The sequence below is a fragment of the Dryobates pubescens genome, chromosome 6 (assembly GCF_014839835.1).
Source record: "Dryobates pubescens isolate bDryPub1 chromosome 6, bDryPub1.pri, whole genome shotgun sequence".
In the NCBI taxonomy this organism is placed as follows: Eukaryota; Metazoa; Chordata; class Aves; order Piciformes; family Picidae; genus Dryobates; species Dryobates pubescens.
The window spans coordinates 17,558,018-17,577,487 of NC_071617.1; the positions used below are offsets into that span (position 1 = coordinate 17,558,018).

At 37.5% G+C, this 19,470-nt stretch overlaps 1 protein-coding gene across 4 annotated transcripts in view; it reads right to left on the minus strand.

The window, feature by feature from the left end:
* Window positions 1–301: 301 nt before the first annotated feature.
* The window catches only part of ZDHHC14 (zinc finger DHHC-type palmitoyltransferase 14), a 103,451-nt gene continuing 84,282 nt past the window's right edge, over window positions 302–19,470 (minus strand). For 2 of the 4 annotated variants that reach the window (XM_054162689.1, XM_054162688.1), the window contains exons 6-9: window positions 16,430–16,532; window positions 14,953–15,062; window positions 10,568–10,670; window positions 302–1,648 (exon numbers count right to left, since the gene is read on the minus strand). In XM_054162689.1, the coding sequence (XP_054018664.1) occupies window positions 1,295–1,648; window positions 10,568–10,670; window positions 14,953–15,062; window positions 16,430–16,532 (670 nt within the window). In that variant the 3' untranslated portion in view covers window positions 302–1,294. Of the gene's footprint in view, window positions 1,694–10,567; window positions 10,671–14,952; window positions 15,063–16,429; window positions 16,533–19,470 lie in introns of all 4 variants that reach the window. The other 2 variants (XM_054162687.1, XM_009907188.2) reach the window with 1 other exon arrangement.

A 19,470-nucleotide genomic window follows, 5' to 3' on the forward strand; every position in this document is an offset into this window, starting at 1 on the left:
TGATTCTGTGAAACCAAGGTTTCCATTTAGAACCCTGAAGGACAAATACAAATGAAGGACGATGGCGACAGGCAGCTACAGTATATTGTTAAGTATTTAAGATTACTTCATTAAGCTGTCTTTGCATTGAATCCTAAGCCCTTCAACATTTAGCCATATGATAAGGAACAAAGAATTAACAGGCCAAGCAGAGGCTCACTCTGCTGTTCCCAAATAAAGACTTCTTATGGGAACAAATACACAGCTCAAACACTAACAATAAAAGATGCTGAAGAAATCCCAGTTGAAACCAGCTTCATAGCTCTGGCTTCATCACATAAAGATATTCTAGTCAAATCATTATAAACTGTGTCAACAAGTCACAACTTCCCCCCTTTCCCCAGGAAAACTGTGCAAGGATAACTGTACACATGTCCAAGAAATAGAGGATGTCATTTTATTGGAGGTCCACAGGTAATTGTATCACATTAGGGAGTGGAAGAATCTCATGGTATGGCACAACACAATACCTCACTCTAAACAATCAAACAGAAGGTTAAATGATATGCAACAGGATCAAATCAGTAATTCTCCATCTTCTAGGCACCACTGATTAATTTAAAATAAACTTTAATAAATTGAAAAAATAATATAGTCCGTTGGTTTTGTTGCACTGTCTTTAAATGAAACAGCACTTTGAAAGTCACAAATAAAAGAGCAGCACTTTCTCTTAATACCAACACCACTGTAACACATACTGTAGCGTGGCATGCAAATCCATATCTGCAGTCTTTTTTTTTTTTGTCTTTGTATTAACAAATGGAATGGTAATTTCTTATCTCAAATATTAGTAGCATAACATGTAAGTGCAGATCATCCTGGCCACAAGTGTGGTAAGCCTTAACAAGTGTGTATTACAAGAGCATAGAACACAGAGCATGACACTTACATCCAAGAATCCCTCTCTTTTGTACTGTACATGGTGTTTGTTACAGGCTGACTTCCAACTTGCTGTACCCAAGCTTCAGGAAACAAGATTATTGACAGTTTCCGGTTTTGGTTAAAAATAAAATGCAGTCACCATCAAAGAATAACCACTAATGAACCTGGCCAAAAAAAAGGGCAAACAAAAAAACCCCAAAAAAGCCATAGCTCCATTGGAAAAATAGCTTGTCTTTTTAGTAGACTCCATTACACGATAAAGTTTCCATTATAGGCAGGTTACAAAGTCTTACAGTGGCACTGCAGTGTCATTCCTGTTAAGCAGAGATTTGTATAGACACCAAGAAATGGTGCAAAGGTTCAAAAAAGCTGTTCAAACTGAGCTAAGCTTCACGAGGCCACGTACTGAGTCTTCATGCAATGAGTCCTGGCTGGCTAGACTCAGGACATGCATTGTATGGCTGTGTGTAATAGGACTTCCACTTGGCAGCATCCCAGGTGGTGATGGAGCTTCTTCAGGAGTGAGAAACTGATGACCTTCATGTTCCTCTTTTAATGGTATCATGTCTGTCAAACCTGTATCTGATGTGAGATTTGGCATAGAAGATGGTGGTGTTGGTTGCCCTAGAGTTAGAGTTGCACAAGGCCCACTGATAGTCTTTCCTGGTAAAGGTAGCTCTTCACTAGTTATGCTTGGCTCACTCTGTAGTAGGGGGGTGGCAGCAGCCTGCAAAACGAATTTAGTGCTCTGAATGCACTGATCTTGGTCACACTGTAGAATGGAAGGGTGTCAAAATCATATAAGGTGAACAAAACAGAGAAGAAAAAAAAAAAAGGGAAATGGACAAAAAGGTATGGAAAAGAATGGGATGTGAAGAGAAAGAAAGAAAGTCATTAGTATCATTCCACGGTTAGCCACCCAAAAATCCCATTGCATGCTGCCCAGGATTACAAAAAAAAAGGAAAAAGAAAAAAAGAAAATCAGCATGCAAAACTGAGCCAATGCTTTGGATCACTATCAAAGCAAATGATGATAAACATTTACAGTGTTCACTTAAGGGTATTTTGTGAGTGCTGTAATTCAAATGCTTCGCTTATTCTTGTTCAAAGCTGTTTGGAATGCCTAGCTGCACAGTCCATGTATAACTACATTGGGCACCTTGAAACCTCCCCCATGCCAGGTGAGGGGAACCAATTCCACACTACTCATTTTATCCTAGAGAAGCTAGCAATTCAGAGACAGGCCCAAAGGCATAATCCAGGCACCTTTCCAAGTTCCAAAACACTAGGCAAGTGTTTAGTTGGCCTTCACACGTGGGAATTAAGGTGCTACAGAAGTTTTCCAGTCCAAGAATTCCTTTGATGCAGATGGCTTTACAAAGATATAACTGGCAATACAGCCTCTATGAGCAAAACTTTCCCCCCTCACCCCAAATGAATATATTTTAGAGGCTTTCTGGAAAATATATTACACTATACTCAAATACTCTAGACGATGTCTAGAAATTAAGCAGCATTGCAGATGCATTAATCTGATATCAGCTTTCACAATTTTTAGGCTGATTTTTGATTAATTTTGACAACATGAAGAATCAAGGTACAAGTTTTCTGGCAAGTACTTTCACAATAACAAGCCAAATTCAGCATTACATAAATCCAATTAAGCTCAGCATTAGCAGGAACACTTCTGGTTCTACATCATACCTAAGAATTGTTTATACAAAATTATCATTCATTCCTTGAGATGACAAGGCAGGCAGGTGTTTCAATCATGTCCAGCTAGCTAAGTGGGTAGTACACCTACTGCCATATTAAGTTTCTTTAACACAAACTGATGTAATTTTTGAGATCTTCTAGGGCCAGTACACATTTATTTATAACCTTGTCAGTTACAGTATTTGCAGATTTTCAAAATCCTGTTAGCTTCATCTGCCATACTACTGTTTGGCTGTGCAAGGGAAACACTACAGTCAATGAATACAACTAGAAATCCACTGCAGCAAAGAAAATTTGGAATTAAGCAAGAAAAGTAAAAAAATATACCCCAAAGTATGACATGCCTATTCCCTGATGTTATATCAAGGATTCTGTTAAAGCTGTACGTTCTACTTTACAACTGACATTTTTGATCTATAAACTACTCAGAGACATTACAAATCCAACATCTGTTCAAGATGTTCCTGATCGTAGCCATTACTGCTAACATTACAGCAATTCCCTCAAATGCCCATCACATAAAAAGCCACTGTGATACACTTCATGCAAACACATGGGAAGCCTTTTGCTTCACTATGCGTCACTATGCATCACTGTGTGTCACTGTGAATGCCTCCTCTGGTATTTTCAGGTCCTCCAATTCCACCACTGAATAGCTTAACAACAGATGCACACACATTATCTTCAGAAAGCCTGCAATCAGGCTGCTCATAGTACGTAACACTTTAAATATATCTGAGTGGTTTAAGACCCCCAGACCAGGTACTTTTTGACAGGCAGAAGTCCAATTCTTATTCAGTTACATTATTTTCCAATACTTATGCTTTCAGAAAGAGAAATGCAATGACTTTCTGTTACGTAAATGCAATTCATCTATGTTGCAAGCAATTTTCTCTTCACAAAATGAGGGAAAATAGCTCCAGACAAACAACTAAAATAGTCCCATATAATTTCAGAGGGATTACTCACAGGCTTAAAGCCAAAACCTTGCATAAATACCTTACTAACAAGAACACTGTCAGCATCTTTTAAAGTGTCAAGGTTTCAATGAGTATTTCAGTGTGAACAGCTCATTCTTGATTAATATACTGTGGGCCTTAATCTGTTAACTAAATTTTCAACTTCAAAAGGACCAACAAAATCCATTTTCTCTGAAAAGCAGTAGCATGTTAAATAACAAAGGAATGCCTATAACCACTGGGATACAGTAAAAACAAATGATCTTAGCAGCTGACTTACTGCTATAGTGAAGCTTCAGCACTGGTCTACAAAAGGAAATCATTGCATACCAGGCAACTCAAGTACTCAAGTTTTAAGTTAGCCAGAGGTAATTTACTTGAACTCACTGTATACTCAATTCATTTTCTTCTTACTGAACTGCATTTCAGTGGAATCAATACTGAAAAGACAAAGTAGCCTCATAAAGCTGAATCACACAGGCTGTTACAAAATTTTCTCAGGTGCTATATATATGTTCTTGATTTTCCTGAACTTGTCACTTCCCTGAAGAACCTCTTCTTATTCAGATACATTTCTGTTTGTTGGGGTTTTTTGTTTGAATTTTTGGTTTTTTAAACTTAACAGTGACCAACATGAAGTATCGTAGGAAAAATGGGGCTATAAATAGCTTTCAGAAGTAACTGGAGTGGGGTATATACTGGAAATGTAGATGTGTTCAACAAAACTCTCCAAAACATCTAATAAAAACAACACATACTATACTACACAGGTAGACTCCTCTGGAGTTTAAACAGCCAACACAAAAACTAAGCAAGGAAATTGGATTTGCTTATGGGGCTGGCATGGTGGGTTTTCCTTATTTTATTCTTACCTAAATGAATTTAGGGCCAAAAGTCTTAACAGCTATTAATCACATGAGTTATTCAATGCCAGCATTTCAAATGAAATAAAAAAGCCTATGATTATAATGAAAAGGAAGCCAAGCACTAAAATCTAAGCAGCCAAAAATCTACTAGAGAAATTATTCCACCAGTATGCTAATTCAGATCTTCTGATTTTATTTTCCACTTACAATTTCCACTGTTTTAGAGGAACAGCAGATTCTGAAGGTAAGACAAGTTTAGTAAGTTCTACAAGTACAGAAGTTCAATTACATGTGCACAGAAATTTTTAGCACTCTCTGTATTTATTGTCACATCAAAAGGCACAGATTAAAGCAAATTAGACAGAGCCTAAAATTCTGTGTTTATTTGACAAATAATAAATAAAGCCCCAAAACCTAGAGCAACAATACCTTTTCTGTTTGTTGGTTTTGTTTAGTTTTTTAGGTGTTGGTTTTTTTAAGAAAACCTGGGGATTTTGGTGTTTTTTTCTTTTTTTTCCCTCCTAAGCTACACAAAACAGACATGGTAACATGGGTGTACATGGCAATATATTTTTCACATTTCTAGTGCCAAAGGCAGAGATTATTTACTTTGAATTTTAAATTAATGCTGTTAAAAACTTTCTAAACACTCATAATATTCAAGAATTGTTACAGTTCACAGAAGATGGAGAAAAACTGATTGAATTATCTCAGCATCTCCAAAAAAAATACAAACAACAAAAAGTTCAGAGACTGACAGCACTGAGTAACAGTGCTATGAAGTGACAGAAAGGATGCTGAAATACCATACTAAATGGATGCAATAGATGGACAGAGTAGAGAGATGGAGCTCTATTACCAATGGCTGTAGGATTTCACACTCAAAATCATGGTATTGCAGGTGCTGTTAAACACCGGTGTCACAAAACCCACCGAATCAATGGCTCCACTAGAAGTAGTATAGTGCAATAGGAGTAGATCTATGAAAGAAACACTTCTGAAGTCAAAGGCATTTTGCTTCAGACTAGCTACTGTTTGTTATTATGGACTAAATGCCCATGATTATGTTGGACACATTATGGGAGCACATCTGAAAGAGATCTAGTTCATGTGCTCTGATACTGCTCTGCAACGTGATAAAAATTGCACTAAATACACACAATCAAAAGAATTGCTTCTAAAATATACCTCAACTCAAAGAAAAATGCTTAAGTTGTTTTATTGCATGTGCCTTTAATTTGTTCTGCAAAGTAAACTGTGTTAATGAAAAATCTCTATCAAACTTGGCTGTAGTAATGTTGATAAAAGCTCTGTTTTATGCAATGATAAATTATACTTGTGTAATAGGAATTAAATATACAGGGAAACACTCCACAGCAAAGTGGAGCTCTTATCCCTGCTTATCCTTTTACTGTTATGATAGAAATACTTACTCCTAATAACAGGAATATGAAAAGTAAAAGGAAAATATATTCTAGAATGGTCAATGTTCTCTGGATCAGTTGGATTCCTATTTCCAAAAAAGTGTTAGAAATACTGATGTGAACATTTAGGAGAAGACTTTCCTGCATGGCAATGAATGTTGCACATGCACTGCTATGGTTCCTACAATTTTCAGTGGTATGTGTAAGTAAGGAAACAATCACTTTAACTAAAGAATTTCCATCCATGAAAGGAAAGGGAAAACTGGAAATAAAAGAATTTGGCACAAAGGAACTACTTAAGCATGGAAGAAGAGATGCCTAAGAAAGCAGGTGTACAAGTAAATTTCTTAAGAACAAAGAAATGAACCTGTCCTGACACAGAGGCAGATAAAAGTAAAATCCATCACTTTATAAGGCACTAGAGTTTCTAGAGACATCATAGCAAAAGTAAGCTAAACCAGTTCCCCTAAAAAAAGTGCACGGAATGAGATAGATTCTGTGTTTCTTCATAGTGCATTACTAATGAATAAAATACTCTGCATCATAATCCAAGTATCAATGAAGTGAAGATCCAGGAAGCGGTAGCTGATAGGCTAATGGAAAAATAAGAATGTTTTTCAGAATATAAAGAAAATAAACTTTAAAATGAAAGAGAAATTAAGAATTAAATATAGGGAAAATTATATCATAATGGGAGCATACTGCTTTTCATGTGAAAAATAATTCTCCAGAATGAGAAGACAATCAAACTAATGAAGAGGTTGTAAAGATAATCAGCATTAAAATGCAGTAGGAACATACTTTGGAAATACCATATCTAGAGATCATGAGCTTCAAGTGAACATGCTTGCCATGTGGATAAGGATACTAAGAAGTTGGCTAAAGAATTTACCAGACTGATTTAAAATTACATTGGAAAATAAATTAAAACCACTGGGAATGCACCAGACACAACCAACCAACCAACCAAACAAAAAAGTAGTGTGCTTCCAGCGTTCAAAAAAGTGAATACAACTTCAGCTCTTAGTAAAATAAGGGAGATATTAAGGAGAAAATGCTCTTTTATAAAGATCTAGAAAAACAACAAGTCACGGGTCTATGACTTTCCGAGTTTGACTGTGACAAACTGAAGTCACAAGTACAAGCACAGTTGCTCCTATATGAAATATTCAAAGCCTCAAAGGCAAAATTACCAGAAAAACTGTTACATACAAAAATAGTGCCCCACAAATGGTATCCTGAGTAAGAATGTATTGCACTGAAAACAAGTTGTCTCTTTTTAGCCTGATACTTATTTTGAGTTTAAATGCAAAAATGATGCTATGCTAAAAGATGTATTAAAAGAAATGAAAGCAGAATGTAATACCAAGTAACCCAAAGAAATGTAAAGAATTACTAGAAGCTAGCTGGGCAAGGCAAGAATTCTATTTACAGACACAAGTTACTGAGTAAAAGATTTGAGGGAAGTAAAAAGGAAAGAGAGAAGGGAAGGAATAAGAGAAGACAAGTGTGAGACAAGATGCTTATTAAAATCTTACTTTAATACCAATGGGCAGGAGAGACATTTTTGCACACTATATGGATTAAGTAATATAACATGTAGACATTAAGGTTTAATGTAAAGATGATGTATTGCATTCTGGAGTAAGATATAAGGAGACACAACCTGAAACTGTACTGTATCACACTTCATATTTCTAATAAGTTATTTGCTGTATTCAAAAACATAAGAATTTCTAAAACAGTGCAATTATCTACATTGTTTGGCTAAACCTTTGCTATTTAAAAAGTATTTATGGACTGTCATCTACACATGCTCTTAAGTCATGGACTTTCAGTTTGCCAGTCCTTATCTGAAACAATAATAGTACAAGCCGCAGTACTAGATAATTTCCCTTCAAACTTGCCAGTTCTTTGCAGCCTGCCAGCCTCAGCTCCAAGAAAGTGGTTTTCATTTTATGCCTCTGCCTTTCATGCCAAGAGGTATACAACCTTCCAGAAGGAAAGACTGAATTGTATTCCATGTTTTGCCTAACCTTTGTCAGTGAGGCCATGAAGTAAAATGGAAACCATTTCTTTGACAAAAACTTCCCCTCTAGTGTTTTGACTCCACTGGAGTCTTGAGTTTGAGCTAGTCTGTTATTGAAACCATCAGTCACCAAAGGAAATGCTGAAGTTTGAATCTGAACTTGTAGCAAGAGGGATTCTAGAAAATTTTGTAGATTCCTTTTCTGGAAAAAAAAGAATGAAACCATCAACCAAAAGTTAAACAAGTAGATACTGCATAACTTGCTTTACTTCTGCCATGAAGTGTACTCCACTCACTGCCTTTCACTCAAGAACCTTCTGCAGTCCTTTTTAGGGAGAAAGGCTCATGTTCCCAGTGCTGCTGTTCCCAAATTTCTTCAGAAAAATCTAAGATTATGTGCAGGGAAGAAAGCTAAAAGAAACAGATACTGTAAAGCCTGGAAAAGTACTAGGGGTCACTTCATGGGAAAAAAAAGTTTAAATAGAATGATGAAGAATGACTTGATTATTTCTGTCTAAATTTAAATCGGAACAGGAAATCTGATAACTGAACAGAATGGCTGAAAACAACAAAGCTAGTGGTAAGGCAAACTAATTTTGTTAGGAAAAAAAGAATCAGTTATGTGGATGAGAGTGAGATCTTAACTGTGAAAAAGGGAAATCAGTTTGGTTGTTTGCTGCCTTATGAAGGAGGAAAGATGGGAACCTGAAAGTAGGCAAGAAGTCTATTGAGAAGAGCAAAAACATTGACCTTAGAACACATAAAAAGGGGAATACAAAACAAGAACAAGACAAAGTTATGTCCTGCTGCATTGCTGCCAGCAGGAAATTAATTTACGATTTCTTATGCTTCAAAAACTCAGAAAAGAATGCAAGATTTTAAATAGGGAAGAGAAAATAGACTGGGAAACTAAGAAGGTCTTTAACAGTTTGCAACAAAACTCAGAGGAGAAATTGTAATTGTGATAGCCAGCTGCCACTATAAGCCAATTGGTCTTGGATATAGACCAGGAATACCCTGAGAAAAATGGCATCACAGTCTTAAAGACATATGACCTTTTCCAAGCTTTTTCTGAGAGATTATCTTCAGAAATGAAAGTTGCACATTTGCAGGTGGCTCTGATAACTGTCAAAATAACCCATGCCTTACCCAGCTCCAGTATTATGATGTTCTAGGATATAAATTCAAATCCTTGAATAATTTGTGTAATTACAGGTATTACACTCTAAAATTGTAACAGCTACCTGTTTGATGTAAAGTAATACCATAACAGATTTCTCCACTTCTAAAAACAGATTTAGTCAATTTTCTATCAAACTGGTGTAAGTTTCTTCTCATAAATATCTGCTGATAATGATAGCGTCATCTTACAATGCAAGTATAATCCTTATAACTTTAAGATAATGTAATACCAGAGACTTATTGTGGTTCACTGATCCTCATGAATAAGAACCCCTGACAGAGTCAGAAACTTTGGGTAATCCCTGAAAAAAATTCAGGTTATTTCTAAGGTTTGCTTTCTCCTTATTTTTTTTTTTAAAGCCCTTTTCTCTTTGTAGAGTTCCTTTTATTCTTTTCTGTAAATTTTGCACAACTGCATCCCACAGAACATTCACAGTTAATGCTGTGTCTATAATACATTTTCTCCTTAAGAAAACTAACAAATCTTCTATTGAATCCTCAAAATGTAAGTAAAAACAGATTAGGAACTACAGAAAATTCTTTATACCAGTTTTATCTCTGAAACTAAACCTAATCTGTCTAGCAAGACTGAGTCTGTCTTCTTTTCTTCCAAAGAAAGGCTGAACGATGTCAGAAGGCCTTGTGGCCAGCTCTTTTTTGGCAGAGAGAGAGTGTCCACAACTCACAGCTTTTGTCAAAGTCTTAGAATCCACATAACATGAAGATATGTGGATAACAATTCAGAAACAGGCACATATGTAAGATGCTTGCCTTTGGAAAAAAGATTTCTTTCCAGTTATTTTCTTCTTCTTGACACTGGAAATCCTATTTTCCATTAGGATAGCCAATGCTATCAGTAAAAAAAACCCCAACAAAACAACCAAAAACCCAACAATGCAATAACTATTGGCACAGTTTGAAAGACATTTAAAAGCTTTTCTTGTAACAATCCAGTTGCCACATTTTGTTCATTGGAAGTTCAGTGTCCTCCTGCTCTTTCTTCAATATATTTCTCCCCTAGAAGCTCCTCTTTGTTCATCTTTGCTTTTTAATGCACATTAGTCTATGCAAAACCACAGTGTACAAGCAAAGAAGGAAACAGAGTATGAAGTAGGTGCCACATAAGATAACAGCTTGAAAATGATGAACCAGAGAAAGTCCATGATACTTGAATATTCCAGTTCAAAACATAGTAGGTGTCAACAGTACAAGTCAAAATGCCAGTATATTCAATATATCAGCGTAGAAAAACCTCTCTTTAATAATCCATGAGAAATATAACTATTACACTCTGTGAAATATGCATTAAAAAGAGCCTTGGGTACTTTTTCTTTACTGCTAATAGACAAGTCATTCCACCCAGAGTATCTGCTGTATCCAGTTAGTTATTACTTGATTAGTTCACATGAAAGTGAAGAAGGAAAACATTCACAGGAATCTTGATGAACAACACTATGGGATGATTCCTACCATGTTGCTCTGAGATTGTGTGGCCCCGTACATAGTAATGCCATTTGATGGTCCTGCTAATTGTGGTGTATCTGGTTGTATAAATCCTCTTCTGTCAATTAAGCTATGGAATAATCAAAATAAAGAAAAAGTGTTAGAGTTATTTTACCAACAACTATCTCCTCTAAATAAGAAGAAAAATTTTCTATCTCACAACAGACCTTAATATTTCACCAATACCTTCAATTGTCCAATTTTATTCAACTGAAGTACAAGATTTCATTCCTACTCATCAGCAAGGAAATTGTTTCCTTGTCATACTACCCACACAAAACACAGGTGTGAAAACAAATTACAAAACTCACTAGTGCATCTTGAATCCATACTTAATTAGAAGGTTCCTCATTTATCGTTTTCCACACCTCCAAATCAAAGCTACTTAATCACAAAATTTAGGAAGAAAGAGGAACTTTTGTTCAGAGAAATTACTTGCTAATTGTTTCATGACAGATACTTAACACTGCTTATACTATTCTTATGGTGCAGGTGTTGGCTGGGATAGAGTTCATTTTCTTTCTAGTAGCTAGTACAGTGCTTTGGTTTGGATTTAGGTGTCTCTCAGGGGTCTGTAATGGGACCTGTGCTGTTTAATATTTTTACCAATGATATAGACAGGGGAATCAAGTGCATCATCAGCAAGTTTGCAGATGGCACCAAGCTGAGTGGTGTTGTCAATACACCAGAGAGATGGGATGTCATCCAGAGGGACCGGGACAAGCTGGAGAGGTGGGCCCAAGTGAACCCCATGAGATTCAACAAGAGCAAGTGCAGGGTTCTGCACCTGGGCCGGGACAATCCTCACAATCAATACAGACTGGGGGATGAGGTGATAGAAAGCAGCCCTGTAGAAAAGGACTTGGGAGTGCTGATGGACAAGAAGCTGGACATGAGCAGACAGTGTGTGCTTGCAGCCCAGAAGGCCAACTACATCCTGGACTGCATCAAAAGATGCATGGCCAGCAGATCCAGAGAGGCGATTCTGCCACAACACTTTGCTCTGGTGGGACCTCACCTGGGGTACTGCATCCAGGTCTGGAGCCCTCAATACAGGAGGGACACACCCCTGATGGAGTGGGTCCAGAAGAGTGCCACAAAAATGATCAGGGGGTTGGAGCACCTCTGCTATGAGGACAGGCTGAGGAAGCTGAGGCTCTGGGAAGACCTAATAGTGGCCTTCCAGGACCTGAAGGGGGCCTACAAGAAGGATGGAGAGAGACTGTTTACAAAAGCCTATAATGATAGGACGAGGGGCAATGACTTCAAACTAGAGAAGAGCAGATTTAGACTGGATATAAGGAACAAGTTCTTTACCATGAGGGTAGCGGAACACTGAATGGGTTGCCTAGGGATGTGGTTGGGGCCTCATCCCTGGAGATACTCAAAGTGAAGCTTCACAGGGCTCTATGCAACCTGATCTAGTTGAGGATGTTCCTGCTTACTGCAGAGGGGGTTGGACCAGATGACCTTCAGAGGTCTCTTCCAACCCAGACCATTCCATGATTCTATAATAACCACGACAGCTAAGACAAACTAGCCAAAGGGACATTCCATACCATAGGATGTCATGAACTGGGAAAGAGTTGGCCATGAGGGGTAGATTGCTGCTTAAGCATCAGTCAGTGGGTGGCAAGCAATTGCATTGCGCATCACTTGTCTTTCTTCAGTTTTATTTCTCTTTTTGTTATCTTCCTTTTCATTATTATTGTTCAATTATTGAACTACAACCTACCAGTTTTACTTAATTTCCAATTCTCCTCCCCATCCCACTGCAGGTGGGCAGGAGTGACCAAAGGGCTGTGTGGTGCTTAGTTGCCATCTGGGAGTAAACCATGACACTTAACCACAGTGATGTGCTCATAAAATTTCTTATTTCCATCTAAGACAATGTTTTGTGGCGAAATTAATAAAAGTAGGTAAAAATCTACATAAGATGATATATTAAAAAAACCCTACAGAAATAAAATGAGACAATCTGACCTAGCTAAAGATTTTGCTAAATTTCCCCATATAGTTTTACTCTCAATTGAAAAACTATAAACCTCACTTAGGTTCTGCTAGCTAATACTCAAAAGCTAATACTTCCAAAAGCTTTTCAACTGTTTATGCTTCAGTTCATTCAAAATTGTTATTAGCTTTAAAAAAAAGAAGTACCTTAAAATTATAGTTCCATATATTTTAAACCACAGGTCAAAACAGGTCTTGTCACCTGAACAATGGTGTCTGTAAAACTACAAACTTTACCACAGAATATAAAATTTTAGCTGGAGCATTTATAGTTATTAAGCTATAATGACAGAAAGGCCTTAAAACACCTGAGAGCTGAAGTCAGCACAGAAGTGGTTTTATTTGCTGATTTATGGGACCTACAAAATCACTAAGGGTCAAGAGGGCTTTGCTTTTATAACATAAGAATAGGATGCACTGAAAAATCTAAGGCATTTCGCCGCTCAAAAGTCAACAAGGCCTCTTGGAGGCCAGTTTAAACTTTCCTCATTAAAATCTTTATGTACATCCAGGTTTTTATGTACTTTAAAAGCACTTAGAAACCCACCTGAGATTACAATCTGCCATGTGGAAAGCACTTCTTCGAAAAATCAGATGCTTAAAAAATGTGTTATGGTTTATTTATCAGAACACTAGTTCAAACAATGCTGACAGCTCTGGATCAAATTAAGATTTGAATGTTAATATTGAGGATATGTAAAATGGATTCTGAACTTGCTAGCATAGCTTTCAAAATGACAAACATGACTTTTAACAGAAGTAAAAAAAAAAATGTCTGGACTATTTACAGATCCTCTCTTAAATTTCATTTCATTCTCAAAGGCACTTGAGCATTTTGAATTTTAAGATACAACTGCTGTTAAACCACATGACCAGAAATTAAGGAGAAAAGATAGTATTTAGTGACTTGGGACACAGCTGAGATTAAAAGTAAAAAAGAGCAAGGTTGCAATTTACATATTACAGTCAGTAATTTTATACTGTTAGTCACAAAATATCTCCTTGCAGAAACTCCACATATACTTTCTCATTTAAAGAAGTTACACTGATACATGCAATTTAGGAGCCAATGCCAGCCTGGTCTCATTGTATGCTGATACTTCCATCAGCCTAATATGCTATTTTAAATACTGAGAGACATTATGTAGTTTAATAAAGATTTCCATTTGCTGTCACAGAAAAGAATTTGAATCATTGGACTAAGTTTTAAGTCAAATACTTCCATGAAAAGCAAAATGTCAGACTTAAAGGATTGGGTTCAGGCATGATTGATATCAGCAGGAAGCAGAGACAGGGTTAACCTCTCTCACCACAGGGATTGCAGTGTTAGCCTAGTATGTGGAATTCTTCACTCAGTTGTCTCCTTAAGAAAAGATGTCAATCTCTCCTGCTGACCTTCATCTGCTCATAGGAAAACCCACCTCTGATGTTCACAATAGCAGACAGAAATGCCACTTCCAATGAAACACCTTGGCCACAGGACTATAAAGTCCTTTACTTTCTTCTCAATAGTTCAGATTCATAACTACATAATTCCAGAAAGAAAGCTGCTTCATCTGGTGAGTATGTCACAAAAATAACCTACAAGATGTCAGCCACTTTCTATAGAAGAACTGGGCCTGTATTGTACAGGTAGTACATGAACTATCAAAACACTAAGCACTGCAATAAAGTATTTTCAGCTGCCAGTTTTAGTTCTCTAGTCTCAGCTCTGTATTGTATTTTCATCAAGCTGCAAAACCATCTGCAATCTTGAATATACAAATATTTTGGATGCCAAAAGTGGAAATGTATGCAGCAAAAATTAATCCACTCTTTTTGCTTTGAAATTGCTTTGGTGTAAGACCACCAAATTCAGCCTAATGTATGTATGCTAACAGTAGTACAGATCAAGAAAAATTACTGTCCATTTAAATAAAATATTTTATATCAATTATCAGAACAGTTTTACAATTAAGGATCCTAAATTCTCCTAAACTCATGTCACATCTGTTAGATATACAACAGTTTCATTAACTTTCAAATCACCCATCATGGAACAGTCAACTACTATAGAACTTTTACTGATATAAGTCATTACTTGCAGTGACAAAAGTGCAAGCATGATATAAACAAGTTTATTTTCATTTCAGATGTCAAACTGAAACATATTTTACAGAATCTGTTCAACAGCTTTGCTTAACTACAATTTACCCACTACAGAAGAAAACCTTAATTAAAACTTCCAACAGACAGTGAAGCAGAACTTTATTTTTGTTGAGTATACTCAAGCAATCAGAATATTTTTTTCATCAATGTTCACATGACTTCATTTATACTAGCAATACTTCTGATACTCTTACCTTGGAGAGAGGGGCCCACAGAGTGCAGCACAGCAATTAGTAAAAATGTTGCCATAACTGTATGGATTGTAATTTTCTTTACCCCTTTTATTTGACCATGATCCTTTAATCTGAAGAGATATGAATAAGATGCATCACATGTAATACAATATAGAAAATGGCTGAGAAAAATCCAGGGTTACCAAGGCAACAACAAACTGTTTAGATCAGACTAGAGAAAATTCATGATCGCACCTTCTAAACAGCTCGGACCTTTGGGCTGTTTAGGAAAGACTAGACTCTAAAACCTTATAAGCAAGCACATGCTTTAACTCCACAGATTTAGACAACCCAGCATCTCAGAGGATCAATATATTCACAGCAGGAACTTCAGCATCTAAACATAATAGTCTAAGCTCTATTTCACAAATATTATGGCGTGTTCTACAGAAGAAGTTCAATTGCAATGTACCCTGAAAGCCAGCAACAGAGCACTTTAAAGTGCTCTGGGGTAGGTTCTCAAGCTGTGCAATACCACACAACATTATCTTCCCTAAAGTTCACAAATGGCTCTAAAATACTATGAAGCAACCACAGTTATTACTACCTTTTAGAACACACTACATTTTCTTTTAGGTAGTCTTTCTTTTCTGTTTGTGATTTTAACTGTGACCTTAATAACAAAATGTTACTTTTATATTTGCCAGATACATATGGAAAAAGGTATAAAAGAAAGTTACAATAAAGTAATACAATAAAGTAATTACAATAAAGTGTTTTAAGCTTCTGGTAATTGGTTAGATTACTTGGCAGATTCCAACAAGTTTTCTATACCATTAGCTACCTAGCTATTTTTGGTTTCTCCTTTCATTCACTTTGCATTTCTCCTTTCAGTTAGAGGACACATGGAGACTCCACACGTATTTAAACGTAATTGCACACCAAAACAATGGAAACCTTTGTGCAAAATAGAACAACTATAGAGTTGAGAAAGTTCTCCTTTAAATTAATGATATATTAACTGCCAGAAGCTTCAGACCTCAGACTGGCAAAGAAATTTCTAAGGAAAAATAAAATAAAGGATGAAATTTTTGTTTGAATTCAACACTCTGCTATTTTTTTCATTAAGCAATTTTTGAGTCAAAGAATATTTAGGATTTCCAGTGAAAAAGACATACTGAAAATTATTTAGTAATCTCCTACTGCATAGGATATACTTGCTGCTTTGTCTCCTCTCTGCTATATTTTCCTAGTTACATGTCCTGTAGGTATCAATCATAATGAACACACTATAAAACTAGCACATTATCAAGCCACAACAAATAGAGAACAAAAGACTTATTCTGATGTTTTGAATTGAATCGAGCACAACCAGGTTATTTCTTTCTGATTCATTCACAAAATTCTGCAGGCATGTATAGCTTCTCTAAGAACAACAGAGAAAAACCTCCTAATCACTATTTAGAAACATGTATGTAGAAATATACTATGAACTTACATCTTCATTTGTTGTTTGATTGGAGCTGATCAAATATGTGTGAAAACCTGAGAGGCCAACAATGGACCATACTGAGAAAAAACACACCACAGCTTCTAGCACAGTAATTGAAAGTTAAGGATATATATGCAAATAATGAAAAACCACCAACTACATCCAATAACAAGTAGTTATAATTACAAAATTCAGTGCTGTCAACTTACAGACCACAACACCCTTGAGATCTGTGGGGTACTTCAAAGGGGTCAACACATGCTATGTCAGCACACTGAAAAAGGCTAGAAATTACTGAGGAGTGGTTCTGATCTTAACTACTGAAATTAAAATTTTTAAGTTCACCTGTAAAAGTCATCCTGCCTGCACTAGGACAGTGAATTGATAAGTAATAGTAAATAATGGGGTAAGGGTAAGACCAAGCACAAGAAAGGCAACCCAAGGCTAGATGAAGAGCAAAGATTTAACAGCTCAGCTTCTGCAAATATATAGTACACAATGGACTCTAGAGCCAGGACTAAGAGTTCCAGAACTCTGCTCACAGCAACAACAGCAACTGAGCAAAGTGCATCTCAATCATAGGTTCTAACTGCTAGACTCTCCTCTCTTCCTTCTGTTACTGAAGTTAAGATGCTGATATGGAACCTAACATTAGCATCAAAGGACACAAGTCAAAGTACAGTATAAAGGCCACTTCTCTCTCGAGTTCCTGGAATAACTGGATATATGCTACATCACAATTATGGGAGTGCCTGAGATGACCTGGACCTGAGCAAAGCCTTTGACACTGTCCTGCACCACATCCTGGTCTCCAAGCTGGTGCAGTAGGGGTTCGATGGATAGACCATTCAGGGGATAAACAACTGGCTTGGTGGCTGCACCCAAAGAGTGGCTGTCAATGGATCCATGTCCAAGTGGAGGCCAGTGACAAGTGGAGTCCCTCAGGGAACAGTACTGGGACCAGCCTTGTTTAACATCTTTGTTGGCAACATGGACAGTGGCATTGAGTGTACCCTCAGCAGCTTTGCTGACCACACCAAGCTGTGTGGTGCAGCAGACATGCTAGACAGAAGGGAGGCCATCCAGAGGGACCTTGAGAGGCTGGAGAGGTGGGCCCATGACAATCTCATGAGGTTCAACAAGACCAAATGCAAGCTCCTGCAGCTGGGACAGGGTAATCCCAAGCACCAAGATAAGCAGGGCAGTGACTGGCTTGAGAGCAGTCCTGAAGAAAAGGACCTGGGGGTGCTGGTGGATGAGTGGCTCAACATGAGCCAGCAGTGTGCACTTGCAGCCCAGAAAGCCAATCACATCCTGGGCTGCATCAAGAGAAGCATAGCCAGCAGGTCAAGGGAGGTGATTCTCCCCCTCTACTCCGCTCTGGTGAGGCCCCACCTGGAGTGCTGTGTCCAGTTCTGGAGCCCCTATTACAGGAAGGATCTCTAAGTGCTGGAACATCTCCAGATAAAGGCCATGAGGATGATCAGAGGGCTGGAGCAGCCCTCCTATGAGGACAGACTGAGGGAGTTGGGGCTATTCAGTCTGGAGAAGAGAAAGCTCTGAGCAGACCTAATTGTATCTGAAGGGGGCCTACAAAAAGCTGGTGAGGGACTTTTTAGGATGTCAGGTAGTGATAGGACTAGGGGGAATGGAACAAAACTAGAAATGGGTAGATTCAGATTGGACATTAGGAAGAAGTTCTTCCCCATGAGGGTGGTGAGAGACTGGCACAGGTTGCCCAGGGAGGTGGTGGAAGCCCCATCCCTGGAGGTTTTTAAGTTCAGGCTGGATGTGGCTTTGGGCAACCTGATCTAGTGTGATGTGTCCCTGCCCGTGGTAGGGGGCATAGAACTAGATGATCCTTGAGGTCCCTTCCAACCCTAACAATTCTATGATTCTATGACAAATCCTGTTAAATCTGTGAGTGTAAATAGTTGGGGTGGGGTTGAATACTGAAAACTCAGCTACATTACCCAAAACTTGTGTTGAAGGGGAAGACTACCAGCTCATATATTGCTGTGCTGCTATTCAATAACTGAGGAATCAGAAGATGACTTTCTGAAGGTGGCATCAGTAACTATTATAAGATAATTTAAAAAAAAAAAATCACAGAAGAAAACTTCAAGTGGGAAAATCAGCAGTCAAAACTTGCATGGGTACAGCCATAAAGCTCTCTGCTGGCATCTGCCTAGACCAAACAGAGCACTCTCCATGTCAAAACTGTTAGTACTCAGCATCCATAGAGCAGACTGCAGTGTAGGGTGCAACATATAGGAGCTTGCACCTGAAGTAAATATGAGAGCTTGTAGGGTGCTCTCTTAACTGTTGTATTGAGCAGCACAGGTATGACAAGAGCACCCACACCTCCAAGAGGGCAGAAAAGATGTGCATATGCATGTGTGTGCACCACTAGGCCTTTCCAAGCTACCTTACAGTCCTTACAGACTTCACAACCCAAATGTACAAGAAGTAACCAGGCTTTAAAAGTGAGAGTGCTGTACATCAGTCTGTACTCAAGGTTGCATACATCCTATAGCTTATATAATTCCTTTGACTCTGAAGGAATCATGATCTCAGCAATAAGACAATAAATGTGCTTCTAAAGTTTATACAATCCAGCATAAAGAGCCAATTTCTATGGCAGGAAACCTGCTGTAGTTTTTTTTCCATATACATATTTTAATGTACACACAATAGCCATGAACTCAGAATACATCTGCTTTGAGAATGTTTTCTACAGTATTTCAGTAGCAATTTTTTTTTAGGGAACATGAATCAACATGAGAAAAGGTTTTGGTTCCTAGAAAAATAGATATAATAAATCAGGAACATGGGAAAAGAATAGGATAAAACCAACCTGGACATTAACCATATATCAAACTTTAGTGAAGTCAGTTTCCAACACAACATCAACTAAAAATATTCCAGAAAAAGGACACAGCCTTAAATCATACAAAAACATCCTTATTGATGACCCTGTCAATAGAAGCAAAATAAGACAACTCTTCACTATTACACTGAGACAGACTGGAAAATGCAACAGTAGT